Here is a 27,615-nt window from a genome sequence, read left to right as displayed (position 1 = left end):
GAACCAGTAGACTACAGAGAAGCTGGCTGAGGTACTGAGGCTTGGGTTTACTTAAGGTAGACTGAGCCTGGAAACTGAGACAGAGAGATAAGATATTGGGGGGGAGGTCAGGTAAGTGGTGGCAAGGAGGAGACATCCAGGAAAGAAACTGAGGCAGAAACTTGGCTGCTCAGGGGACAAGGAAAAGGCAGTGGGGATAAGACAGTGGCAAAGAAACAGGGTGTCTGGAGGCAGAGAGGAGCTCAGGACAGGTGTTGGAGGTGGCAGTGAGCCAGAAGCAGTAGAGGGAGAAATGAGACAGAAGTTAGAGGGGCGAGGAGCAGAGCCAAACCATAGTAAAGCAAAACCCAATTTAGGGGTCCAAATAACATTTTTATTACACAGGCAACACACTACACAGCCCCATGAAGTTATTGGTTCACACACACACTCACACTCACACTCACAAGCACTCACAATGGCAGCAGGAGAAAGAGACTCAGTGGAAGGGCTGAAGTCCAGGTAGGGAAGAGAAGCAGTGTCCAAGTCTTTGGTTGAAGAGGGGGTGAGGGGTGACAGCTACCTATCCAGGCTGGAAAGGGGTCCTTGTCCAGCAGGTGTTGTCCAGAGGGGGGTTGCCAGCAGGGCCTCTGGGTGCATAGATAGTGCGGCATAGTGCTGGTACAGATGGAGAGGGCGCCCACTGGTTCTGTCTTCACTGCCCCTTTTTATAGGGGCAGACCTTGTGTGACCCTAGTGACAGGAGGCATGCCCAGGCAAGGGTCAGCCCCTGGTGTACTGAGCATGTGTGCTCTAAGCAGGGATGGGCATTTTTGGGTGTCTCTAATGGTGGGGTACAATGGTAGAGTTGCTGGTTCTGCAGGGTCTTTTGTCTTTCAAATGCTGGGTTCTTGTTTCTGTTCCTGGGTGAGGTCCGTGGTTCCTGGATGAATCAATGCACGGTGATGGCCTGGTTGTTACAGGCCATTCAGTAGAGGTCTGCTACCATTGTATTTCAGTCATTCCCAATCGCTCTCATTCATTCAGGAACCAATTTACATGGGAGGGATACGTGAATCATACAGTTGCAACACAGGGGATGCCCAGGCAGAGGACACAAGATGGAGACTTGACATACAAAATGGAAACTTGGCATTACTTTGGTTCACTTACAAACATGGGCCTAAACCATACAATATCCATATGAAATAATAAAAACCAATATGAAAATGATAATACAATATACAACAGTAAGAATCAATACAAATCTAATAATAATACAATATAAAACAGTGGATAGCCCAAACCAAAAACGTGCCACCAAAATAAAAATGTTAAAGCTTATCCTAAGTCTGAGCTCGCTTATGCTTTTCTAGAGGGAATAGAGAGGGAGAGAAACAAAAGCCAGAACTAGTTGGGGAAGGGAAGGGAATGCATATCTATCTTATTTATATATATTTAAAAAAGAAAAACTGGGGGTTTTGCTACAAGCCCAGTGATTAGGACACTCACTTGAAAAGTCAGAGAAACAATCATTTTCCTGCTTTGATTCAAGTGGAGATTTGAACCTGACATGCCCAGATCCTGGGTGCTAGAGTCTGTCTCACCCTCTCCTTCTCCCTTTCTGGCATGCTGGTCTTGAACTTCTGCAGGACTGTGTACATCTTCTCTATCCTGACCAAGCGACCAAGGGGAGTGTGATTTGCCTGGCCAATTTTTTTTCTGGGTCAGGCCAAGATGGCAACTCTGCAAAGCTGAAGAAACTGGCGCGCAGGGGCTGGGTCTGATGATCCCCTCCAACTCTTCTGCTTCCTGGTCCGCCCATGTGTCATATTTGAATCTTCACCTTACAACAAAATATGAACCAGTTTGTGTTTTGCTGGGCTACTATGGGGGGCCTCTGCCAAGTGGAAGGCAGACAGCTAGTCCTACAAATGTAAGCCCATGAAGGGCATGGGGGGGGGGAAGTTTCAGTCTCTGGTGACATGGTGGTTTTGTCTCTGGCGAGTGTTACATGCTTGGCCCCTGATAAAGGTTTAAAAAGGAAAACTCTCTGTCTCTGTCTCTCTCATACCTCTGAGAAAACTTCCTGGTGAAATATTCAGTGAAACCTAGGGTAACCATACCTCCCAGTTTGGCTAGGACAGCCCCAGATTTTGGAGGCCAGTCTTGGGCACCAGGAGCAGTCCAGTGAGGAGGCAGAGTGTCACACGCTGTGAAATAGGGGGCCCTAACAGACAGCAAAATTGCCCTAAACTAGGTTAGCTTGATTAGTGGAATGACTGTTAGGAAGGGGAGATGATGGTTAACACCTGTGGAGTAAAGAAAAAGGGGTTATTAACAGGCCCTTGACTCCCTTAGCTGCCTGAGTAGTAGTACACAGCCTACTGCAACACCACTGACGTGGGAGATGCGAGGGAGGCAGTGTCCCGGATTTCACATTGTCCCATATGGTCACCCTGCTTAAACCCATACTTTTCAACGAAGCTTTTGGGTTTCAACAAAATGGTGTTTTTTCAAGCTTTGTCAATAATTTTTCAGCAGGCTCCACTCTACAGCATCCCAAGTGAACGTGGAGAGCATCAGAACAATGGCTTGCCTTGGCTAATAAGTACATTTTCTGAAAATGGGTACTTCAGAGCTGCATAATCCTGAACTTAGTTGTTGAAAGGTTTATCTACAAGTCTGCCAGCTTTAGGTGAAGCAGCAATGAATGCTGTTAAATGTAAAGTCTTTTTTTTTTACTAATGAGATTCAGCCTAATGGGACCAAAAATAACTATAAAAGACATTTCCTTTCTGCTCTTCAAGGGCTTTATTTCCAGTCCATTTGGACTGGATATCAAAGATAAGTGAAATATTTCACTAGAAAGAGCTTTTATAATTAAGCTTCGTAGCCTACATAAGTGAGATGTAGCCAAATTCAAGTAAAAATTAATAATTATTTCTCTAGTACAGAATTTTTGATGACATCCCCCCTCCCACCTCCCCTTCCAAAAGTCACATAATCAGCTCTGTGATTTTTTTTTTCAACGCTAATTCTGCATGGGACTAAATGTAGGACTAAAGGCAGCTCATTTCCCAACATGTGCATGTTTATCTTATATTTTAAAAAAAGACCTTTATGTGATCTTAAGGTAAAGCCAGACCATGATATGAGGTAACATTCTGCATTTTTACAGAGGTGTGGGCACTTATTGATGCTCTATCCAAGTGGCTTTCAACTTTTTTGCAATCGTGGCATCCCTCACTGGACTTAAAGCAGCCCTCCATAATTTTTGTGAATTGAGTGGCACCCAATTTCAAAACTAGTTTATGTAGAACAGTGCTTACCTCTTTTCAGATGCACCGGGCATTTGGGGGTGGAGGATCATGCAGGCAGGGACAAGCCTGAGCTTAGTTTATCCCCTTAGTCTGTCTGCTTATCTCGTAACACCTCACTTATCTCTACAAAGTAACTTCTAAGGGTCTGGGTGCCCTGCTGTATCAGAACTTTGGCCAGCGACTTTCCCAGTTTCAGGTATCACAGTAACTTTACCACATTTTAGGACAGGCAGATCTGAGAATGCATATATATGGCTAGGATACCTCATAGATGATTTTCCTATTTAAAATGGCAAAATGGGGGAAGGGTAGAAGAAAGAGTAACTCCACCAGAAATACATGTGTATATAGAAGTAATCACAGATCAGAAAACAAAACAAAATTGTGTTTTGCAAACACAGCTTCCTAGAACCTCAGAAGAAGAAGAGAAAAAGCCACCTGAAGTTCATGCCAAGGTATTTCAATACCAGTTATTTGTACCCTGGGAGGATAGAGGGAGAATATAGTCCTTAGCTGTGAAAGGACCAACAACCTGTTCCCCAGCACTAAAGACATTGAAATCTTGCTCAATGCCTATGAAAAATACTTAAACCATGAAGCTTCTCTTTTTCTCCTTCCTGTCTTCTCCTTATTGCTTAATGACTATTCCTGTAGTTCCCCTTTGATTCTAATGATGTCTTCTTGGCAACTGATTTATGGACAGACAGTGGAGGTCATTTGACTTGTCCCTTCATTAAGTATATTCACACATGTATGAAGTCATTTGTTGTGTATCCAGTCTTCTGCTAGGGAAACAATGCTTCTGTGCTTGTCTAGAAAAGTCTGTATTTACTTGCATACTATATGTACTTTTCCCCAAAAAACAGCTCTCCAGAACTGGGGATGAAGTGGGGAGTGAGTCTTAAGCAGGGACACTTAATTTTTCCTTGTGTGTGTTTAGCCCAGAATAGCTACTTTGATTCCTACTCCAATAAAAGCTTAAAACCAACTGCCCAGCAGTTGAGGGAATCAGTTCACGTAATGGCTTATTGTCCTTCTCTCCAAAGGTGTTAATGACCATCTCTCGTTCTTAATGGTCTTGATGTTTCACGAATAGAGCCAATCTTTCTCCCTGCAATTTAAATCTCTGCTAGATACTCCTGGTCTCTTTTCTCCTATTCCATAGCCCTGCAAGCTGTTTTTAGCTCTTTCCAAAACTGTAGAGCTTTCCACTGAAACCAGTTTTCAACAGCAACTGCAGTTTTACCTTTTGGCTGAGCAGCAAAGGAAGGGTAAGTGAGCTGAAGATTAGGCTCTGCCCCTGCTCTATAGCCATAACTCTGGGGGAAAAAAACCCTTTCCCCCCTTCTGGCTTCTCAAAAACAAGGTGCATCTCTTATCTGAGGCATGCGCTATGTGAGAAAATATAGTGGGAAGAAAAGACTTATAGGGGGAGAGGCAGCTGAAGGGTCTGCAGTATCTGTAAAGCAGGTTCTTGAATTATTATGCGTAAGATCCCTGAGTTCAGAAGATCAGTGTCTTAACATTTACATTTGTGAAGCCTTAACCTATTGTGGAGGCACTCAGCCTTTTTCTCATTCTGTCTTTTCAAGAAGAGAGTGAGATTTGCACATCTCCACTGTGTAATCCAAGTCTTATTGTTTCTTCAAGTCACACAGAATGTCTTTATTTTATGGAAGGTGTAAAACTTGGTTGCAGAACATTCCCCTACTGTGACAAGAACTGGTTGTATTCCTCCCTCCCTCACTGCCATTACTAATCACACTTTGATTTAGAGTACACCTAGAAAGACTAGTTCAGAATGCATCATTTTTAGGGAGCCAATGAAATGTATAAAGATATATATGTGTCATATAATAATGTTATATAATGATAAATCTTAAATCATCCTGCTCTAGGGAGGGTTTTTTTTCTGTTTTTAGGTGCACAGGACCTACACACACAGCTCATGAGATGGTCTCACATAATATGAAAAGGTCATGATAGTGTTACACCTTGAAGAGGACTGGAGGTCTTCTCTATAGTGAAAAATGGTTCTCTGATACGAACAGAGACCTTCTTATTTTCTAAATGAGAAGGGGTCAGCAGCTCCCGATGTTTCTCTATTATTTTAATTTTATCTTTTAGATGATTGGCTTTAAAAAAAATTCTCCATGACAGAATGTTTAAATTTTTATAGTTGTACCATAATAAAAAACTGTGTAAATGCACAGAGTACAACCCAAATACCCACTTGATATAAAATTATTCACCTTAACCCAGTGATTCCCAAATTCCTTAGACTCAAGGCACCCTTCGATAGACTCAGTGAACCCCTTGCTTTTACACCCTGGTTGAGAATCACTGCCTTCACCTATATTTAGATGCTAAGGAGCCCAAGTTTTTAGTTTTGCTAAAATGCCAGTGTGATTTGTTGGATATACTGAGACTATGTCCTTATAAGTAAACCTTTTTTTTTCATAATTGCATGGAATGTATTCTAGAGGCTACGCAATATGCTTGTTACTTTTGGGATACTTTACATTTTCAGAATTGTAGCAAAGGAGTATGTTGATTAATTAATCCTTCTATCTTAAAGCCCTGTAAGAAAGGTAAAAATAGGAAATGCAAATTAGTGTTAAAAAGGGGAATGTGAATCAGGACTTGTAGACTCTGTTCTTCACTCTCCTTTGTTTGTGACACAGGTTAAGTTCACTTCTCTACCTTAATGTTTCTCATGGTCAATAGGCTTAATTAATGTTTGCAAGGTGCTTTGAGATCCTTGGATAAATTGATGTCAATTATAGTTGTTTTTAGAGCAGGATTCCAAAATTCCAGTAACATTGAACCTGCTGATGATACGTTACCCATTAGACATGTGGCTGATATTTTTTCTTTCTTGTTGACCGAGTTACAGGTTCCTAGACTATACTCAGAGTAGTGACTACACTGACTACCAAATGTTAGAGATAAGAGCAATCCATCTATATACGTACAGCAACATTATCATAGTCTCTAATATTCTTCCACTTCCTCCAGATAGAAATACAAATAACATTTTCAATTTGGATCTCTTTCTTCTATAAACTATAAAAATGGGTTGATTAATGTGTAGCTTTTTTTTTGCTTGTATTTGTGTCAGTGTTGCTCTCATGTATGTGAAAATCTTAGTAAAGCTAAACTAAAAAAATAATTTTTCATTCACTTTTGAAAGCAGCAAAGTCCATAATCACTTTTCTCTCTGTATGAAAGACAACTTTACTAGGTATAAACCTGGACTCTGTAGCTAAAAGAAAGCTGCTACATGCTGGTCAAAAAGTATTATTCCAGTGCCATATAGATGTGTGAGAGGCTTGTTTGGGGGCAGAGAAGACTTTTAGGGCTTTTTTATCAGCTTTTTAGGGCTAAGAATGTTGTAAATACTGATTAACCCAGCATAATCCCCAGTTGTGTCTGTTTCAGGCTGTGCACCTTTTTCCTAGATGGAACAATTGCATTAGTTAAATATAGATGTTATGAAATGTGGATCAGTGGCACTAGTTCTGGGTCTTTTGGGATGGGATATGATCTTTGAGACAGTCACAGATGGTAGTCAGCACTTATGCTTTGAGCATCCAATAGCCCTGCAGCATCCCAGGGAGATCCAAAGGCTGCAGACTAACAATCCTAATGGCAGATGCCCTGAATAGTGGGGAGTGAATTCTTCAAAGTATTTCCTTTTACCTACCATCGTCGCTTGAGCATTGCCTTGGTCCAGCACAAGCCATCTGCTCTTCATTCAGATGCAAGGTTGACATTTATCTGTTGGCTGGGTTTGCCAGCTCAGATGTTCAGATGTCTTCGGCACATTCATGTGTAACCAGCCATCCCAGCTGGTGACCAGCCATTTTAACTTACTGAGCCATTTAAATTCATTGCACATCACAAGCATGCTGTTGGTACTAGATAAATAATAGATAGTGCAGCTACTAGTATCATATTCAATATGATTAATGAGCCAAACGCAATAAATAGGAAACTGAAGTGCAATACATGGTTTCCATTAGTCCCACCAGGAATGTTTCAAATGGCCTTTGGTTTTGTCCTGAGATTATATGATCAGTGTAGTAGATTTCTCAAAAGCACTTCTTCACATCCCCATCTTATATAATTGACAGTTCATGTAGAAACCAGCTGGTGTCCTGGATTGCCTCTGGTGAGGTTTATCTGTATTAATTGAAAATTTGCAAGAGGCTCTTCAAGAAAGCCTGAAAAAGCTCTAGAGATCTGAAAATGAGAGTTCTAGAAGAAGCTGTTAACATGAAGAGTGTAATAATATAATATTTAGAGAGTACTTTTCTTGTCTGTGAGCAGTTAAATTCAATAAACAATCATAAGGCAATTTTCTAACTCTGGTAGATTTACAGCAGTTCATGAAGATGTCTTAATAACATTAGTGTTTGTGATGGGTGATTGGGGAGAAAGCCACAGGGGAGAATCAGGAAGATAAAACATGTTCCTTATGGAGCATTTTATTCCTTGTCTGCTTGGAATTATCTTGGGTTGATTTTTAAGATATTGTTTTAAGCTAGTATGGAAGTAACAGGCCTATAATTCACTGTAACTTTTCCACGTATGAATTATCAGGTCTTTCATGCTGTCTGAGATAAAATCATAACCCATGGCAGTCCATTTGGTATGTTTTATGAATGCCCTCTAAGAAACAACGTCTCATTTACAATTGGGAACAGGAGCCAGAGTAATTTCTGTATCAACCGAGCACATCTAATAACACATAAATAATGTAAACTATAAAAACAACAAAACTAGACAAGTTAGTTACTTAGTGTGAAAAATGTTGAGGATGTGGCTGTAGCGCTATTGAGCCATAAATGCTGCCCCAAAATTGGCAATATTGTTGCAAAGATTCGCTGGCCCCAAAACTCAGCAAGGTTCTTATTTGATGCACATTGGGCCGCCCTTGTAAACCATCTCATCATTAAGGGCTTGATCCGGCAGATCTCTGGTGAGAACTCCTGCTCCAATTCAGCAACCCCTTTAATTTGCGCTTAATTTTATGCGTTTTGCTAATGGAAATTAATTGACCTCAGTGGGATGGCTCATGCATTTACAATTAAACATATTCTTAAACATTGTGCTGAACTGGGGCCAAAGCACTCATCACTTTGCAGAATCAAATCCTCTGATCCACAGACTTCGGTTTCAGTGGGAGTTTAATTTAATGGAAAGAACTTTACGTACAACCTGAACATGCCTAACTTCCTGTAGGAGTCACTCAGCATCTCATTGTATTGGTTGTTATTTTTCTGTTTCACTGTGGCAGTGGATTTCAGTTTGTTAAGGTTGGTTTATAATACAGTGGGGGGGTAGGGGAGGTAAGTTCTTTCTGTTTCACAGACTGTTTCTGATTTTTTTTTTATAAAAGAGCATGCATCACATGATCTCTCTACTTTCCAGTAGAAAGTTGTATTATGAAAGACAGTGTGATCCTAGATCTTTTCTCACAATACATATTTCTTCCTTGTTTTTTCCTTTGAGTACTGCAAAAAGAAAACAAAGAATCACAGTTGGAATTAAATGCTACAATCCATTGCTGTGAAGTAGGTAACATAAAACTAACACAAATAATAGAGAATTGCCTCTGTTTTTGGAAAAAGTGCTGATTAAGATCAAATGTATTTTGAGTCCAAATTTACATTAGCATGAAGTTTTATTTGGTTCTGTTAGGACTTATAGAAAATCTATGTCAATATACAGTGCAAATAAAATATTTTTTTACTGAAGTCTGGCTGGGAGGTTAAAGAAGGTCAACTGGAAGCTGGTTCACTGAAAGAATAGATAGGTACAGGATGCTGCATTAACAAACCTAGAAAATGTGTACCTTGCACCAGAAAGACTTCAGCATATGAAGAACTTTGAGCTCTGTGAGCACAGCACATTTGTAATGTGAAGTACGGTGCATAGGCTTCAGCATGTGTGCAGCTCTTTGCAGGAGCAGGCCTTGGAAAAGTATGTGTTTAAATGATAGGCGGTGTCTGGTACTGTTTTCTCCAAGTAGATGATTACTTCAGTGATGTTCATATAGGAAGCATTATATGTGCCTATCATACCTGTAGCCCTTTCCAGCCATAGTAATAATAAAAAGCTAATATGAAAATAATAAAAATATTAAATGAGGTTATTCTAAGAGATCCCACACTTTTTATTTGCTGTGTCTTCTCCTATGGAAGTGCTAATTAACTGTTTTTATTGCTTTGACCTGTTCTGTTATCTGCTTTTCTTCTCTTCGATTCTATTATAAAAAAAAAGTCCTTTTTTCTCTTGTTAAGTGAAGGCTGCTAGGAGCTGGAAGCAAATCTGGAATAGTCCCAGTTTCTTTTCTACCACTACAGCCACTATCGATACAGCACTGCATGCTTGCTAGATTCAAGGAAGTGAAAGGGGGAGTCGGGAGAGAGCCCATCTAAGCTGATATTGTTTTTGATCATGACGGGTCTAACCAGAGAAGTCAGCGGAGTCTTTCCCATTAAAAAATGCCTCAGAAATCCCTGAGACTTGTGGTCATACCCTGGGCCTTATTGAGTAATCTTCATTTGAACTAAAACCAAAAACTAACTCCCATTTCAGCGGGAGTTTTAAGAAGGGGTGTTTGGTAGGAGTTTTTAGACTAATTGGATCTGATTCCCCAATAACTGTTCAAAGCATTGTACAGGCACTGTCTTCATCTTTATAACATATTATCATGCACATTATATGGACTGGTAATCTGTGACTCAGAGAAATTAATTACATTCCAGTAAGTTATAGAGTGGGTTTTTGTCAGAAATAGTTCTCAGAAGTTCCCAGGTCCTGGCCTCAAAGTCAAAATGCTAAGGCATGTATTTCTTTTACTTTCTAATCATGTTTAATTTTTTTTTAAATCACCATATCCATTTTATTTGTACATCTGAGCCTGGCCCTCCTGTTAAGTGTAGTGTGTTGTCCCCAGCATTTCCTTCTTTTTTCTTTAGCCTGCAGTAGTGTAATGTGAGTTGGGCAAGCAGGACATGTGCTTTGGGTGCTGCCTATGGGCAGGGGCTCCAGAAAGAGGCGGGGTGCCTCACTCTCCCATTTCCTGCTCTGTTTGCACTTTCCAACTGCCCATTGCAGCGACACAAGCAACGTACGTCACGGAGTGCAAGGTGTTCTGGTAATCACAGTTTTGCAAAGTGGCAGTAGAGGTGGTTGCTTCTGGTGGGAGAACTAACCCTGTATTGTGCCATCAAAATTAGCAGTTTTTTTGCTCTCCCCACATGGGCTTTGATGGCAAAAAAACTCTGCTGCCCCTGTAAAGAAATACAGTTGCCAGGTGCTGAGACACGGCCCACGCCTGCAGCTAGCTGGTGTTCTGCTTGCTGCCTTGTGGGAATGGGTGAGAGAGGTCTGGCCTGGGTACCTTTCTTTGTCTCTTATTTCTGGGAGTACATACAGGACAATTTGGAGTATTTTGCATTTATGCTGAGTTTTAGACTTAGCAATAGACAATTTTTATTGTTAGGATTAGTAAACTAACTATGCTTTTGAAAAGAATGACTTAAAGCTTCTGAAGAATGCTTTTTTGAAGATCTCTAGGGTCGGTGCCTGCACCACCCCTGCAGGGAGTCTATTCCAGAGTCTGGTCACACGAACCGTGAAAAATTTTTCCTTCTTTTCCTTCCATCACATGAACCATAAATAGTTAGTTGTAGTAAGTCAATGAACAGTTTTTGTTATTTAGTCCTCTGTGCTGCTTCCTCTACACCAGTGATGTTAAGTTCCATCTTGCAGTTGGGCTTGTGCTACTGCAGACAGTTGGGCATTATGCTTTGAGAAGGCGGCTTGTCTATTTTGTGCCTTTTGTAGTAGAGTACTATGCTCTACTCACTTTAGGTTGCATTATAAGCCATCTGCTAATGTCCATTGGACACTGTGCGCTCCTATAGCTGAGCCTGGTGGAGCACAGAGATTGAAGCAATCTGGCAGCCTTCTGCATCACGTGTAGCAGCATCCCCACAATGAAAAATTGGTGGCAGGGCACTTTGAAATAAAACACGTTCAATGAGCTGTAGTTCAAAGCACCCTGCTGCCATTTCTTCTGTGCGGGGATGCGATGTGTGGGCGCTTTTAATTAGCGCGGCTCAGAGCTCATGTAAAAATGCCCTGTATGTCCAGCTGTATTTGGTTTCCACTTTCATTCCTAACAAACTGCTGTAGTTTGCTTGCCTAGAGTTATGAGATGTACCCCCCTGCCCTTGGCTAGGTTTACCAACAAAAGGAAAGGACATAACCTTTTACCATCTTTTGAAATACTATGGTAACCTCCTGCTACTACATATATTTCTTTGGTGCTAAAGTATCAATTTCGGCCTTCAAAATTATGTTTTGAGTAAACACTGTTGGGTTTTTTAAGTGCATTTTTCCTTAATATGTCAAATGGCATATCTGTTGGAATCAGAGCCATCCCTAGGAGTGCATGGGGCGCAGGATATATCAGCCTGTGCAGGGCCCGGGGGAGATGGGGTGGTGAACGCACTCAGCAGTGGCAGAGCCAGTGGTGCTCAGCAGCAGTGACACGTGGTGGCCACGGCGGGGCATATGAAGCACTGACCGCAGGGCCCCTCGAAGTGCAGGGCCCGGGGCAGTCGCCCTGATTTGCCCTCCCTAGGGACAGCCCTGCTTGGAAGTGTCCTTTCTGCACCCTAATCTACGTTTCAAAATATAATGATTAGATTTGCTAATTTTAATGTTCCAGGATATATAACTTGATTAGCTCAAGAAAATGTTTCCAGTATTAAATACAATCTTTAAGGTCAAAAGTGGAACTCACAAAAATGCTTTACTACTTCATGACAGATTTCTGTTTCCCGATGTATGCTATATGAATTCGCTTGGGAGAAGAGCCTGTTGTCCTCCAGGCCTCAACAGATTTTTGAGAGATTGTTGACTAGATTTTTCTGTGGGGGACAGAGAGGCTGAAGTGCTCCACAGCCCATGAGGGAGATTCCTAGTCTGTTTTTAAGTTGTATAGCAAATCTGTTGCTACCTAGAAATAGATTTCCCAGTCCTTCATACGCTGCAATTAACTACCAAAAGCATCATGGTGGTAGAGGAGAGAATTTTTAAAGCATGCTTTTAAAGCATGAGCCTCCACAGCTTGAACTGAAGGAGAATTTCCCTTGTTTGCCAGAGCTTACAACAGACAAAGCTGATCAATTCTGATTTCACTGGAGTAGAGAGCAGAGTTCTGCATACACATTGACCAGTCCATTATAACAGATGCAGTCTGTTTGGATGTAATGATGGGTCTACTATATGCCAGCAGTCAGCTTGCTATCAAGTGAATTTCTTTTCTGTATTTCTTCTCATTTTCACAGTCATCTCTCAGAAAGCAAATAAAACACTGGAATCTACACCTTTCAGTCAACATATTTTACTATGAATGCAAGCAAGCAGTACATTATTTTTCATTTACATTAGAGCTCCTTTTTGCTGTACTCCAAGCCAGGGATGTAAATTAATGCCTTATCATGTTCTTAACCATTTGCCTGGCAATTTAAGGGAACTACTCTCTCCTTGAAACATGCATAGAGCTCCAATTAATGCTAATATGAGTTATACATGTGCATTCAGGGACATATACATGCCTAAATGTCTTTGTTGCTTATTTATTTGAAGGAAGGTTAAGAAGAAAAATTAAATAAAATAATTTTATAGCATTGGTGAAAAATAGTGGAGGATTCTGAAGGGCATGAAAAAGTTATATAAAAACATGTTCTTTCAAAGATGCTTAATTGAAGTTTAAAAGTGATTGCAATATCTTCTGGTTTCTTGGGCCAACACTGTTCAAATGAATAGTTTTTCATTCTGAGTTAAAACAGTCAGCAATCACTGTCTGACATAGCTCTTCTTAATATATGTCCCATTTCTGCTCGCATAGCAATCACAAACTCCCTTGCTTAGGAGGTTTGTTCTTTTCTACTTTTAAAAAAACAAACCCTTAACAGTTGTTATAGAAAATGTCTAGTGCATGGAGAATATTTATCTGGAATATTCTCCTTAATAAATAATGTACAAGCAAAGCAGCACGTCAGAGAAACCAATGTGCTAACAGTGTGCATGCATGTGCATGTGTGTGGAGTGGTAGGGGGTGAATACTGAACAATTCAAGCATTGAAAGGCAACACTGCTGAGGATAAACCCTAATAGCTCAAAAGATGAAGAAATAAAACAAGAGTCCCACTTGTTATTTAAAACTCTTATTTTAAAGCTAATCTCATAATCTCGTATTTTAGACCTGGGAATTTCTGAAATTCCAATTTTGGGGATTGCCAGTGCTTCAACTGACTAAAAACTTTGCTGGACAAGAATATCATTGTCATCATCCACTCACTCTCTTCTGCATCATCAAGTGACCTCTGTGTCATAGAGGCCTCACCAGGGGTGGATTTAGATTTTGATAAAGGCAAGTATGGGAGCAGCCACCCATGCTGCAAGGGTGGCTGCAGCCAGCCCTTGCTCCCAGTCTCCTTTCCCTCCTCCCTCCCATTCACCCACAGAGTACACACCATAGTGAGCCTCTGGGGACTTTTTTTTTAAGAAAAAAAGTAAGAATGTAAGAATCCCCACCTTCCCCTCTGTCCTCAAAGCCATGTCCTTTTCTCTCCCTTCCCTTCTCCTCCCCTTCCTTGCCTGCTGCTGATACTTTCTCCACTGTACCAGGGGTCGGGGAAGCATCAAAGTCACTCCTGTCTGCTCCGGGAAGGCTGCGTGGAGGCTGGGCTCAGCTGGGAACAGCAGCAGCAGTGGCAATGGGAAGGGATGCACCCAATCCCCTGTCCCTGCACCCAGTGGGTACCAGGCAGGGGGGTGGAACCCACTACCATGCCCATTGCCATTGCTGCCAATGTTCTCAGCTAAGCGCAGCCACCATGCAGCCTGTCTGGAAGACAGGAGTGGCTTTGAAGCTTCCCTGCCACTGGAACAGTGGGGAAAGAAGCAGTAGCAGGTGTGGAAGTGGGGGTGGAGAGGAGGGAACATGCCTTTGAGCATGGAGGGGGAGGTGAGAGTTCTTACATGCTTTAGGGACTTTAAAAAGTCCCTGTCCCAGGGAGGGACGTACAAGTAAACACATACTGCAACAGGAGGCACGGAGCAGCAGAGGCGGCAGGGAGAACCCGTGTGGCTCATCAGCTGCTTGTTTATACAGCTATGGCCAGCCAGTGATGTCAGCTCCAGAAGCCGGCTGGCAAGAATAAAAATGGCGGCCAATGCCGCAGAGGGGGGAGGAGGAAGAGAGGAGAGAGAGAGAAGACCCTGGCTAGACCCGGGAAGGGAAGAAACCCTCACCGCGGCCCCCACTGAACCCAGCGGACCACCAGGAGCTGGAGGCTGGAAGGCATCAGGCGGCAGGGACCCCAGACCCAATCAAGGATCCAGGAGCAGATGGGAGGCTCAGCAGGATCCCAGGTGGGAAAGGCAGAGTGACCAGGGTGAGCGGGGACCCACGCTGGCAGGAGGGACTCCAAGAGGAACCCCGGCATGGCCGCAATCGAGGAGGGTATTGCTGCCCTTCCTGGCTGGGTCAGCGGCAGAGGGTGAAGAGCTCCAAAGGTGTGGGAGGATTTAAAAGGCACCCGGAGTTAATATAGCAGGGCGGGAGCCTGGTGTAGTTTAGCCTAGGAGCAGGCTCGGGCATAGGGTCACTAGGAAGACCAGTTTCTTTTGTTTTTCCCCGGTTGTGAAGAGGCTAAGGAGAGGATGGCCTTGTGAGCTACCCCATGCATCGGGGCTGAGGGGAGCACCTCAGAGGTTTTTCTTTTTTTGTTTCCCCAAGAGAAGGGGCAAGAGGGAAGGAGGAAGGTGGAGTGGAGACAGAGCCGAGAGGACGGATTTCCTGTTGTCAGGCAGGCACTCTGGGCGGCCAATGGAAGGAATGCAACTCCACGGATGGGCTGAGACCAACAAAAATCAATTGCGCACGAGGGGGAGTGAGGCCAGGGTGTAGGGGAGGCGGAGCCCCATGAAGGACCGTCGGGTGAACCACGGGCCGCCGAGTATATCCGATGGCCATCCCTGGCCACTGAGTAACCAGCAAGTCATGGCAGGAGAGAGCGGGGAAGGCAAGTTGTGGAAGGGACACCTGCTCAGTCAAAAGGGCAAGCCTGGAGAACGCCCAACGTCCATCTCATGGGCAAGGGCTGCCCAAGAGCGGATAGTCGAAGCCCGATGGCCACAGTCCCTAAAGCTTCTGAGGCAGTATTTGACCATGGATTATACTCTGGCCGACACCACTTTTTAAAAATCAGATATATTTTATCTTAATGTTGTGTCCTTACAGAGCTTATTGAAAATTTCAGGGGTAAGGAAGTTGTGAAGATGAGACATGAATAACAGAAGAAATTTATAAAGATGGCATTCATACAGACATCACCATAAAAACTGCCCAACTTACATTCTGGTGAAAACAATTTTAAAAACTCAAAATTTGAATATCTGTAAATCCTGCAAGGTTTTATGGACTAGTCCCTTAAATAATATAAACAGGTTTTGGCTTCGTACTGCTGCTGAAACATGGTGGTACAATTCAGAGGGAAAATTTAAGTATGTGGTCTCTAGCAGTGTGTATAGGATAAACCCTGATTCAGCAGAGTGCTTTATGCATATGAAAAAAATCTGTCTTTGTTCAGCATAGCATTTAAATGTGCACTTCATTTTAAGTATAGGAAGCCTCTGCAGAAATCTATGGGACTGTGCATGCTTAAAGTTAAGCATGTATTTAAATACCATAATGCATCAGAACTTATGCATGTGTCTTATTTACATATTGTTTTCCTAGGGAACCAATACAGTCCAGTTTCAACCCACTTCTCATCTCTCTTCAAGTTTTCCAGGGAGCTGGGTTTTTTTAAGTTACAATTCTATTCCTAAAAGCAACTAAATAAAAATAGAACCATCTTGCTTAATAGGCTTGCTTCCTATGTGTGCATTCTTTGTAATTACTGTTTACATTACTGGCTGCCATTTACTCCTGCTAGTACTGAAGAGCCACCACATTTGGGGGAAACGATCAGGGTTCTATGGTGGCTTGTGCATCATCAGCTGAATATTTTAACTGTGTTTTGATTGCAGAATCTTTATTACAGTCTAAGCAGGAGCCAGAAAGAACCCAGCTGGACGTCAAAATTCCATGTTACGATTACAGGGAAAGCAATTGGTGAAAGCATCTTTTTGCTCGCAAATTGAGTCTGTTTGATCTGGAGAGACAATAAAAACAGAACTGCACAGTACCACTTTACAAACTGCACTATAAGGCTCTGGCAGGCTTTGTTGGTGAAGAAGCTAAAAGGAGTTTGGCTCTTATTAATACTAAAAGGAGAATATTTCTTTGTTGTTGAAACCTTGACATGAAGTCTGTACAAGGAAACAAGCAGCAGCTGCAACTTCTTTATGTTTAGGTCAATATAATTCCCTGAAATTAAAAGGAAATGCAGATGATTGCCTGGCATTTAATTTTGCAGATCATCAAAGGGAACTTGCTATCTGATTCACAGTATGTCAACAGAGAAAAGCATGGTTCAGCCATATAAGGATATTAGAGACACATTCCGTCCCTATGTGACTATTAATAGCAGCTTTAGGATAGCAGTGATTAAACAAATGCTCTATATAAATAAAGCCTTATTTAAAAGGGTTACTTATTTTAATGATCAATTTAAACAAAATGTTGTAATATTAATCCTCCCACATTACTTTTGAGCTTCTTCATGTGATGTTATGAATCCCAGGACAAGGACAAAAGTAATATGAGAAGATGTAACTTAATATTCGTATTAGACATTTTGGACTAAGGGCTTAACTTGGTTTGATTTGGAAACTTAATTTATACCTGCATTTATGCAATTCAAGTCTACGTTTATGCAATAGAAATGATATGTTAGCTTATCATGTTTTGCTGACAGAAATACTTTATGTAAAAGCCAGGTTTTTATACCTTATTACCCTTTTTATGTTACAGATAATCCTTGTAAGTTCATCGCATAATGACCGGGACCAGAGCCTATTCATAAGCATGGATGAAGGAGCCACATTTCAAAAACAGCCTATTACTTTCTTTGTGGAAACCCTGCTTTTTCACCCAAAAGAAGAAGACAAGGTGCTTGCTTACACCAAGGAAGGCAAGGTAAATCTAATAATAACCATGTTGTTGACTTGTATGAGATATAAACGCAATGAAATTGTAAGGATCTGCTGATTAGTATTTATGACATGACTTGCCTAAGAGTGGGCAACACCATATTATAGAGATGCATTTTTGTTTGTTTCAGTTAATTACAGTATTTACTCACATATAAGATGACCCCCCAATAACTAGAATCTACATCTGGAAAATGTATACATTTGCTATAATCTTCCAGGTATGGAATCTAATTATTGAAAGTTTGCCAGTTCCCTGTGGCTGGAGCACCTACCCATTTAAGGGATAGATGGGCACAGACACACACCATCAGAATGTTTGCCCAATGCGGGTAATATGTTTTATAGTTATTCACCATGTTGGCCAAGGTATTTAATGAGGTTTCCTTGTACGCAAATGTAGGATAAGGAGCTTCCCCCCCATGCTGACTTGGGGTTAAAAACCTTATTTTGTATTTGAGTAAATATGGTATATCCATCTCCAAAAGCCATTATTGTTTTATAATGGTTTTATTTCTCGCATATCTTGTTGATGCTAGTAATATAACTCATCATCCTGCATAATTATAGTTAAGTACAACCCTGAAAATTTATTTTCCCGTAGAAATTAGCCATAAGCAATTGCTCTTTAATCTATAGGTAAGTAGAAAGTTAATGGAGCTGAAATACTATCTCAGAAGCCTTTCTTGGATTGTAAAATAAATTAAATTAAACTTTTATTTAGTTGTTAGCAGAATAGAGGTTCAGGGAAGCAATTTATATGTAAAAAACGTAGAATAACCCTTCCCCATTCTTAAAGTGTTTAGACCACATACAGTTTGAGAAGCCATGTCAAATTGTTTGTAGACTTTGAATGGCATTCAGATATTATGTATTCTTAAATTAGAAAGGTTTATGACACTTTTGGATGTGTTATAAACTTGTTGGTAAGCACATAATCCAGTAAAAATGTAACTGAAATATTTTTACAGTGCCAGAGCTCAGGCTATAAAATCACAGACTGTGGTCCTGATTCTGATTTTACTAGGCCTAGTTTTACACTGGTATACTTCTGTTGTTGCTCCTGTTATAGGTACTGTTAAGAGAACTCAGAATCAAGCCATGTTAAGCTTTCTCAGTTATGCTTGGCAGGTTGATATTGCTTGAGTGGAACTCATTCAGCAGCAAAATACAGACATCACTGAAGTTTCATTGAGCTGCCCTTCAGAACATGATTCTAAAGATTTGTTCATCTTATCACCAGTGCTTCATGTTCTCCAGGCTTTTGCAAACAAGACCGGATTCAGAAAACATGATAGATATGTGAGATTTCAGTCTTATCTGTCATGCTAGCAAGTTTCATAGTATTTTAAATAATTTTTCATTTTATTTTTAGGTCCTAAGTACATTATTACAATTTTGAAATTTGCACAGCAACAAGAAAATGTATATGATCAAAGTTATTGCACAAAAGCTGTGGCTTAGTTGCAGTTTGACTTTCGATTCTCATGGAATCTGCTAGAGATAGTGGGCCAGTTAGTCCTCTGAGACTGAACCCAGTTCTGAGTGGAACTAAGCTAAGTGAACAGGTGATCCAATGGCAAATGGAATTTCCTGTTCTTAACTAGAAAGTCATTCATGCTTGCTGGGAAAAAAAATAGCTTCTTGTGTGCTTACTGGGTTGTGATTAAGGATATCAGCTCAGTAAAAAAACAGATGGCAAATAATATAGAAAAAGTATAGTGGCATTATTTAAATTAATGGTAAGCCCTTGTCTGGAATACTGTGGACAATACTGGTCACCTCATCTTAAAAAAGACTGTTGAAGAGTTAATGGAAGTTCAACTAAGATGGACAAGAAGGGTGGGGACATGGGAAACTCAAATATTTAAAGAGAGAGTGCCAAGAGTAGGATTGCTTACCTTAGAAAGCAGATCAATATGGAGAGGTTTGATAATAGTATATAAAATAATGAATAGCATTGAGAAGAAAGCTTCTGTTCCTCTGAAGCGTGTGGAGCTGGCCTCTCTCAGAGACAGTGTACTGGCCTAGATAGTCAGGCATTTGGGCCAGTATCCTTGTTATTTGCTATGTGCCTTTTTCAGTCTCTCATGTCTAAGTTGTACCTGAATTCAGATTCCTGCTCTGAATCAGCAAACAAAAAGATTTGACCTGTCATATCTTATGGCCTAGGTCGGAGGTACTTGAGAAGACCCTAGGGGGTACGCATGGGTGGGCAGGCAGGGGCGGAGTGCTGCCATGCACCTCCCATGCTGCCATGCAGGTGTGTGGCTGGACTTGAGGCGGAGGAAGCTCATACACAGTGGCTGCTGCCACTCCACATCCTGCTGTGTGCCATTCACCCTCTTCCCCCCCACTCAGCATCTGATCACTGGGGGTACACTGCTCCGTGTCCAGCCACTGAAGGTACACTAATCAAAAAAGGTTGAAAACCCCTGCCCTAGGTGACCATCTTACTGACTGGATGAGTGAGTCTGTGTGAGAGTCAATAGTGTAGCTGGTGGGGAGGGAGGGAGGGGGCACCAATCCCAGACCCCTGGGGGTCACCTGTGGTGGGATGGGGCCACCAAAATAACTAGCACTTCCCTGCAGTTGGTACTGCTCCATTGCTGCCACCCAAAGCACAGAGCTTCCCTGTTATACCTGTGTTTGAGAGGCACTATTGTCCACTCTTTCCTCTTAGTTTTCTGCTTTTATCAGCAAATAAACACTTAACTGAAAAAAAAATCCTTATTTCTACTTCTTCTATCACTTTTTTCAATTAAAAAGCTTCCTAACAACCCACTCCAATTTCTGTTGAAAGCAAGTTTTATTGGGTAGGAACTGCATAATTGTTACTTAGTTCAACAATGTTTAAAACAAATGTGTAATGTTAAAAGTGCATGGCTGAATTTTGTTCTATGGAAGGAAGATTTTCAATTGAATATTAGAAACAATTTCTTGACATTGATTAGGTGAGCTAATTGATTTTTGCTCTCTCTTAGTTTTGTAATTAAAGCAGTCAACCAAAGAAAAGTAAATAGACAATCTTTACACAAGATTAGTCTGAGGAAAATCTGCAGTTGACTAGAGTGGGAGAGTTATCCATATACATGTTGTGTAAGGATAGGCAATGAGATGGAAGTCATCACACAGAATCAGCATAGAAAAGGAAACAAACTGAAATCAGTGGCTTTGGGAAGAAGCAGAAGTCTTGTGTTGATGTAGGGAGATCATATAGTTAGGGACCTACTCAATACATGATTTTGCGGATTTTGTAGCAATTGCAAAATTGGGGAATGTCTGCAGAATCTGGAGAAACATAACTTATTAAAACACCCCCAAAACTGGCTTCCCAGTCGGATCGAGTGATCCTCATAGCCACTGTGGCTCAGCTGATAGACAGAGTAGCAAGGGGTGGGGCTGCATGCCAGACAGCCATCTCAACCAATCAGCAATGAGGGGTGTAGCCACCAGGGCCCTTCAGGCAATCAGGCGAATGGTGGAGGGAGGGCCTGCCACAATAAGCCAGTGAAAATGCTGGCTGGTCCCACAATCTGCCTGTAAAATCAGCTGCTTGTGTCCTCAATTTTAGTAGTTGCTTACATTGTAGCTTGGATCATAAAGTTTAAATTATAATCTCCATTCCATTCTGTATAACAAAGAATTGTATCTCTGCTATTGAGGTGTATCTTTCTGTTAAATGCCTATTGTTAGCATATTCATAACTGAAAACTGGAAGAAAATGTGGGAAAAGAAGCCAAAGTTGTGACTGTGTTAGAAGAAGGACAGATTCCTGTTCTGCCATCTTCTGTCTTTTCCTGACCTGTTTGAGCCACTGCTCAGTGGGGTATGAGTAGAGAGCTTTGTGGGGTTCCAGTTAAATGAGCACTTAAGTTCATGGCTGTTCAACAAAGCTTTTTTGCATATGCTTAACTTGTAACAGATGTTTTATGTTCCATAGAATCAACTTGAGACTTTGTGTAGCCTAATGGACAGCATGAGCTTAATGCCTTTGCTGAGTTGGGGCTTAAGAAGTGCAGACAGAAGTGACAATTCTACCCAATCTGGCCACAGAAAGCAGTTTATACCTGTGACCAAACACAAGTGCACAGCTGCAGACAGCTTCAAAAATGGTCAATAGGGTGAAAATCTGACCCTCATTGCGTGAGGTATCAGACATTTCAAAATGTAGTGTCTTTTGTAACTTGCATCTGCAGAGCTCCCTGCCTGTTGCTGTTTTCAGAAGGGGGAGGGGGGAAAGGGAGTTCACTGGGGTCTTTTCAGCGGCCCCTGGAGGGTGGGGAGGGTTTATTTGAGTCCCCTGAGATGGGAGGGAGGCTCCAATTCACCCACCCCACCCTTCAGAACCAGCTGGGGAACTCCAAAAACGAGCGCCCTCTGCTGCCTCTCCCCCTTCCTATTCTGAAACCAGCACATAATGCCAGAGAGCCCTGGCTATTGCTATGGGAACCTGACTGCAGCCCCAGCTAGATTCCCTTACCCCCTGGAACCAACAGCGAACTCCTATTCGGTCTAGGGTAATGTTGTTGTAACTCAGAACAATTTGCAGAAATTATTCTGAGTTACAGCTGGGAGCTGCACTTCTGTTTGCACACCAAGGGGTAGAAATTGTGCCTTCAGGCACAGCTGGTGAACTCAGACTGGTGGGGCAGTGGAGCGTCCCATGGGGGTGGGGATTTGCAGCTGGCCAGGAGCGGGGTGGGGTTTGCAGCCAGCTGGGCACCCTGGCCGGTATCGGGGAGGCTGCAACGCGCCCCCCCCACTGCCAGCCGGCTACAACCCCCAGCCACACACACACACTCCTGTGGGATGCTGTACCACCCCACCAGTCTGAGTTCACCAGCCCTGCCTGTGTGCCTGACTAGTCCCTGTGTGAGAAGAAAAGACATTTTCCATGTGGCCTCCCACTTATGTGACTTCTTACCAAAATCATGGATTGCTTGCATGACATACAACAGCCCATTGGTGAAGGGTTTTACTCTTCATAGATATTTTACAGGAACATGCAAACACTTATGGCTGTGGAAAGTGGTGAAGCTATTTCTTTAAATTCATTTTGATTTGTCATATTTGGTGGTTTTTTAATACAGCTGAATAAAGATCCTGTGGTTAACCACTGTCTTTTAAAATGTACATTATTAGCAGTTCCCTATGATCTAAAATGTTTGCTCTCCTCTTTTCTTTGAAGCTCTATGTATCTACTGACTTGGGGAAAAAATGGACCCTTCTACAGGAACGAGTGTCAAAAGACCACATCTTTTGGTAAGAAGCATGCATTATTGTTAGTCTGCAACTAACAGAAGCAACAGTATTGAATTGTAATTAATCTAGGTGTTTCTTCAAATAGGTCAAAGGTATTAAAAGAAACCTGACAACATGTGTGGTCCCAGTTCCATTCTTCTCTTTACCTTGGTATAATTTTCAAATTCATACTCTTGTGAAGACTCCTTATCCCTACAAGTTTCCCTGTAAAGGGTACATACATGATTTTGCAGGACTGGGCCTCTGGTGACCTGGCCTCATTTTAATGTGCATTTAAATTGAACTTCATTATACAGATTAAATTGGTCTCTAGAAACCAGATTTATCTGTCTGAAGGAAAAAAGAAAATCCATAATCTTAAAGGTTGAAAATGGCATATTAACTAGAGCTATATAAAAAAATTTGTACTGCTATGGAAACTGGTAAAAAAATCATGCTTTTGTTAAATACAGACTGCCCCTCCAGACCTTTTGCTGTTTTTATATACATATGGAAAAATAGGTTCTGTGGGGCAGAGCAGAGGATGACAAGTTGGGTAGGAAAAAAATGGCTACTTTTCTGTGCAAATCACATAGCTAATCTCTGAAAATGTGACTTGTTCCAGAATAGAAATTGACCTATTTCTGTTGCCAAACAGGAAATAAAATTGTGGCCAGTTATGAAAGTGGTTACATTCATGTTTGCCCAAGTATTTTATTTCTGTTGAAAAAAATAAAAAGATAGAAAAATTCATCTTTCAAAGAAAACTTCAATGGAAAAAATACATATAGCTTCATAAAGTTATAATTTAGCAATGTTTATCATTATTTATATTCCACTAGTACCCACAAATTGCTAGACACTGTTCATACACACAGGAAGACTTCTCCAAGACGTTATGATCTAAGTCTAATTTTTTTCTTTGGCATTCTGTGCTGGGTAGATTACAGTGGAACATACCTTCTTTGTGGAAAGGCATGTGACTTTCTTCAAGATTATACGCATGCCAAAGGGTGGCTAGTCCTTGAATAGATTTCATTTTGACTATTCTCTCAACAACTGCCAAGCTTATAATGAATGCATATATGAAATAATAAGGCCAGATTGCAACCTGTCAATCGAGCCTAGAGATTCACTCTGTGTAAAAGTATTGCCCCCCAAATCTGGTTGGAAGCACATTGTACCTCTGTGTGCAGCTCCTTGCTGTAACTCGTGGTGCTTCTTATGAAGTGCCATGAATTACAGCATTACCCCTGACCTAACGGACATTTGCTGTTGGGTCTGCGGGTTGAGGGATCAAGCTCCAGTTTGGAGTGGCTGTGTGTCTGCAGCCGCTGTCCCCTAGTCCTACCCCACACCCTCCCCCCTCCCAGCTCTGGTGCCATCTTCAGAATGGGAGGGGGGAAGAAAGGGGAGGGAGTTCTGTCTGGGGTTGAACCAGCCTGTTCTAGGGGTGTGTGTGTGCAGCGTGGATTGAAGCCCCCATCTTGTGGTGGGGGGTGGGTAGGGGAGGCTCCAATCCACTCACCCCACACTCCGGTGCAGGCTGGGCAAACCCCAGACAGAACTCCCTCCCCTTCCTTCTCCCCTTCCCATTGTGAAGACAGCACCAGGGGTGGTGCACGCTGACAGAAGTTAATAAAGGTGCTCCACTTTGGAGAACATTCATCTGAACCCTCATGTAATGAGCTCCCTCCCCTTCCCCACCCCCCTTCTGAAGATAGCACAAATGTAACTTCTGTCTGCACCATCAGAGTTATAACCTGACTCCTGCTGCATTTATGATCCTGTAGAAGGTGGTCCCTGTTTTCAGCACAGTTTATGGTGCTTCCAAAATTTTGTTATATCATGTTTCACTAGTAGCAGCAGGGACATTCAGACATAAGAGATACTGTATTTACTTGAATCTAAGACAAACACCTGTACATGGAAAATGTATAAATTTGTTATAATTTTCCATGTACAGAATCTAATTATTGGAGGGTCATTGTTAATTAATGCCCCACACTGCTGCAAAGGGGCAGACAGTGTGGGTGCAGGGGGTAAAGCAGTTTGCCCCCTGCTTGTGCCTGCCCCTCTGCCCCCTGCCTGCCCCCCAACCCTGCTGCTGTGGGCTCCCCCTTCCGCCTCTGCTTCTGCTCCCCTTTCTCTCCCTCCCCCTTCAACCTCTGCTCCTCCACTTTCCAATGCCCCAACCCCCTTCCCCTCCTTCCCCTTGCTCTGCACCAGTAGGCTGTGTCCCTGTTCTAGCCTGGGGCAAGGAGCACAGCCCCAGTCCAGAGCCTGTTGCAGCCATGTGGGCTGCTATGGGGTTGGGCTGGAGCCATTCTCGGTGCCTCAGGCTGCAGCATCGACAGAGACTGCTGGTGTGGAGTAAAGGTAGGTGAGGGAGGGAGAGGGGCAAATCAGGGAGCAGAGGCTGCAGGGGAGAGATGACAGGCTGTAGGAATGGCAGTGGGGACCAGGGACAGGCAGCTCCTGTGGCTGTAGGCAGCAGCTAAGGACCCAACCCCAGATGGGAGCTGAAGCCAGAGCCACAATGTTGACCAGAGAGGGGCATGTCTCAATCAGCTGATTAATATTTTCACTTGGGGTGAGGCCCTTAATCAGCAGGCAGTACAACCTCTCTTGAAAAAGGGGTGGCTGAATAGAATGTACCCTATGGGTACTTGTTGGCCCAAGCTGACTTGCTTTGGGTTTTGGGCTCTTCAGAGCAAGCTAGAAGCCCAGTCCGCAGATTAAATGATTTATACATGCACAGAAGGTTATTAAACAAAACTGGTTATTATTGAGAGCAAAGGGAGATGAGACTGTAAAGACACAAGGCAATCGCAGTAGTGATCCTTCAGGAACAGAAGTTGAGTCCCACTGCCAGATGGTGCTGTGCTGTTCCATTGCTGGGCAACCACACTCACTCGCATTCTCTCTAACTCGAAAGCACTCTGAATGAAACATTAGACTCACACTTTGCACTCTACAGCCACAGATCCACAGACCCACCCACAGACACAGTCACATTAGGTATATAGGTAATATCCGCAAGTCAGTCATTCCACACTATCCCTCCAAAATCCCAATCACACTGTGCCTGCTTAGTTTTGGTAATTGGAACAGAAGTGGAAAGGTCAGCCCTTCCATAACCAGCTGAATATGCTGCACATCCCTTAAGCAAATGAAGTAAGGTGCCCAGGAATGCAATTCAGGGATATTAACTACATAAAACACCTACACAACTAAAACCTGGGGCATCAACAGCAGCTGCCTGGTCCCCCACCATGCTCATGCTTGGTTCTAAGGTGACAGGCTTTCCTCCCCATGTTATTCCCCATGTTTCTCCAGGACTGGTTAGGGTGTAAATCTGGAGAGAATTTGGCTCATTGTCTTTAATTAAATATTTAAAATGGCCTCACCAGTCTGCCACTTTGATTTTATATTTTGGCTACTATCAAGCTCTATAACAATTAGGGGGAAAAAAAGTAATGGGACTTTATTTTTGCTTCAACACCATAATGTTATGACAAAGTGAATACCCATGCTACATTACAAAAATGAATCTGAATTTTGTCTAGCTCTTAAATAATAGGATGGCATTTCTTGTAACTTGGGGCCTGATTTAAGGAAGGTAGCCTCATTCACAAATTTAGTGGGACTTAAACACCGGCTTAATGGTAAGCGCGCACTTAGCTGTTTTCCTTAATAAGTAGGTTTCCTACATTGCTGCAACAGACTCACAGTATATATAAATACTGAGACTTTGAAGTGCCATCAAAGTCCCTTTACAGTTCCTTTACAGATTTATTTGTTCATAGGTTTCATTTTCACATTCAAGTCAGATGGCTGCCACAGGATTTAAGCCAGGGGTGGGGAATTATTTGGGCCCATGGGTCATATAGGGAATTTTGGTGAGCTGTTGCAGGCTGGGTGGGTCAGCACCACCACCACCCATCCCACTCCCAACAGTCCACCAAATCTCCCTATGTTGGGGGGAGCTGGGGTGGACATAGGCAGCAGCTTCATTGGGTACAACTCAGCTAGGGCCCCTGCTGCCACCAGTACTGCCTCTGGGTCACCCTTCTACCCCATTGAGGGAGCTTGGGCAGATGCCTCAATCCCCAACAGGAACCTGCTGGCTGCATCTGCAGCTGATTCTGGCACCTGCCTGGCACTGCTTACAGTGCGCAGGCCAGGAGAAGGTATAAGCTGCTTGGATGTGCTATAGGTGCGGGATGGGTTGGGTTGGAGGTGGGGGTGGAAAGAACAGGGAGAGGGAGACAGAGAGAGGCAGCTCTGCCCACCTCCCACCCACAATGAGTGACAACAGCTGGTTCTGGGCACCGGGAAGAAGCAGGACCTGGTGGCAGACATGCTTGCTGTGGTTGGGGCCTTTCTGGCTGTGGCTGCCCAGAGCTTATGCCAGGGCTGCTTTGCGGCTCCTCCCCGCTGTCACTGCCCTGCAGGCCTGGGGTGGCCTGGAGGTGGCACTGGTGGTGGCGGCAGTGGCGGGGAAGAGCCATGGGGCAGTGATCTCTCTTCAGTTTTTAGAAGTATAGTATAGATTGCTGGAGTAGAGGTTTTACCATACTCTTTTCATCAAACAGTAGGGGACTGCAAAGCAGGCAGTATTCAATTTGGATTTGGATTTGGATTCAGCTCGATTTGAGGGACAGTGATTTGATTTGCTGATTTGGATCACTGTCCTGATTCAATTCGGCCGAATCTGAGGATTCTATTCTGATTTTGGAGAATCGGTGATTTGGCCACAGACACAGCTTTATATGTTTTTCCTATATGCCTTGAGGTACCAGGCATGGCCCGTGAATGCTGGGATGGTGGGGCAGACGGAGTGTCCCCACAGGAGTGGGGGGGGGGGGCCCCCATC

General features: G+C 42.7%; 1 protein-coding gene and 1 long non-coding RNA gene across 7 annotated transcripts in view; one reads left to right on the top strand and one right to left on the bottom strand.

Annotated features, from left to right (window-relative positions):
• Positions 1-27,615, top strand: part of SORCS2 (sortilin related VPS10 domain containing receptor 2) — an 882,674-nt gene that overhangs the window by 598,723 nt on the left and 256,336 nt on the right. For all 6 annotated transcript variants that reach the window (XM_019526396.1, XM_019526393.1, XM_019526392.1 and 3 more), the window contains exons 3-4: positions 17,314-17,478; positions 22,684-22,757. In XM_019526396.1, the coding sequence (XP_019381941.1) occupies positions 17,314-17,478; positions 22,684-22,757 (239 nt within the window). The remainder of the gene's footprint in view (positions 1-17,313; positions 17,479-22,683; positions 22,758-27,615) is intronic.
• On the bottom strand, positions 1,577-17,392 carry LOC109303968. Its single transcript, XR_002099271.1, has 4 exons — positions 17,312-17,392; positions 16,595-16,597; positions 8,080-8,086; positions 1,577-1,587 (listed from the first exon to the last, which is right to left on the bottom strand). It is a non-coding gene; the product is annotated as an uncharacterized LOC109303968 (long non-coding RNA).

This window comes from Gavialis gangeticus, unplaced genomic scaffold (assembly GCF_001723915.1).
Source record: "Gavialis gangeticus isolate Ggan-Ray unplaced genomic scaffold, GavGan_comp1, whole genome shotgun sequence".
Taxonomy (NCBI): Eukaryota; Metazoa; Chordata; order Crocodylia; family Gavialidae; genus Gavialis; species Gavialis gangeticus.
The sequence above is the reverse complement of the archived record's forward strand: the minus strand, read 5'-3'. Positions and strand labels throughout refer to the sequence as shown.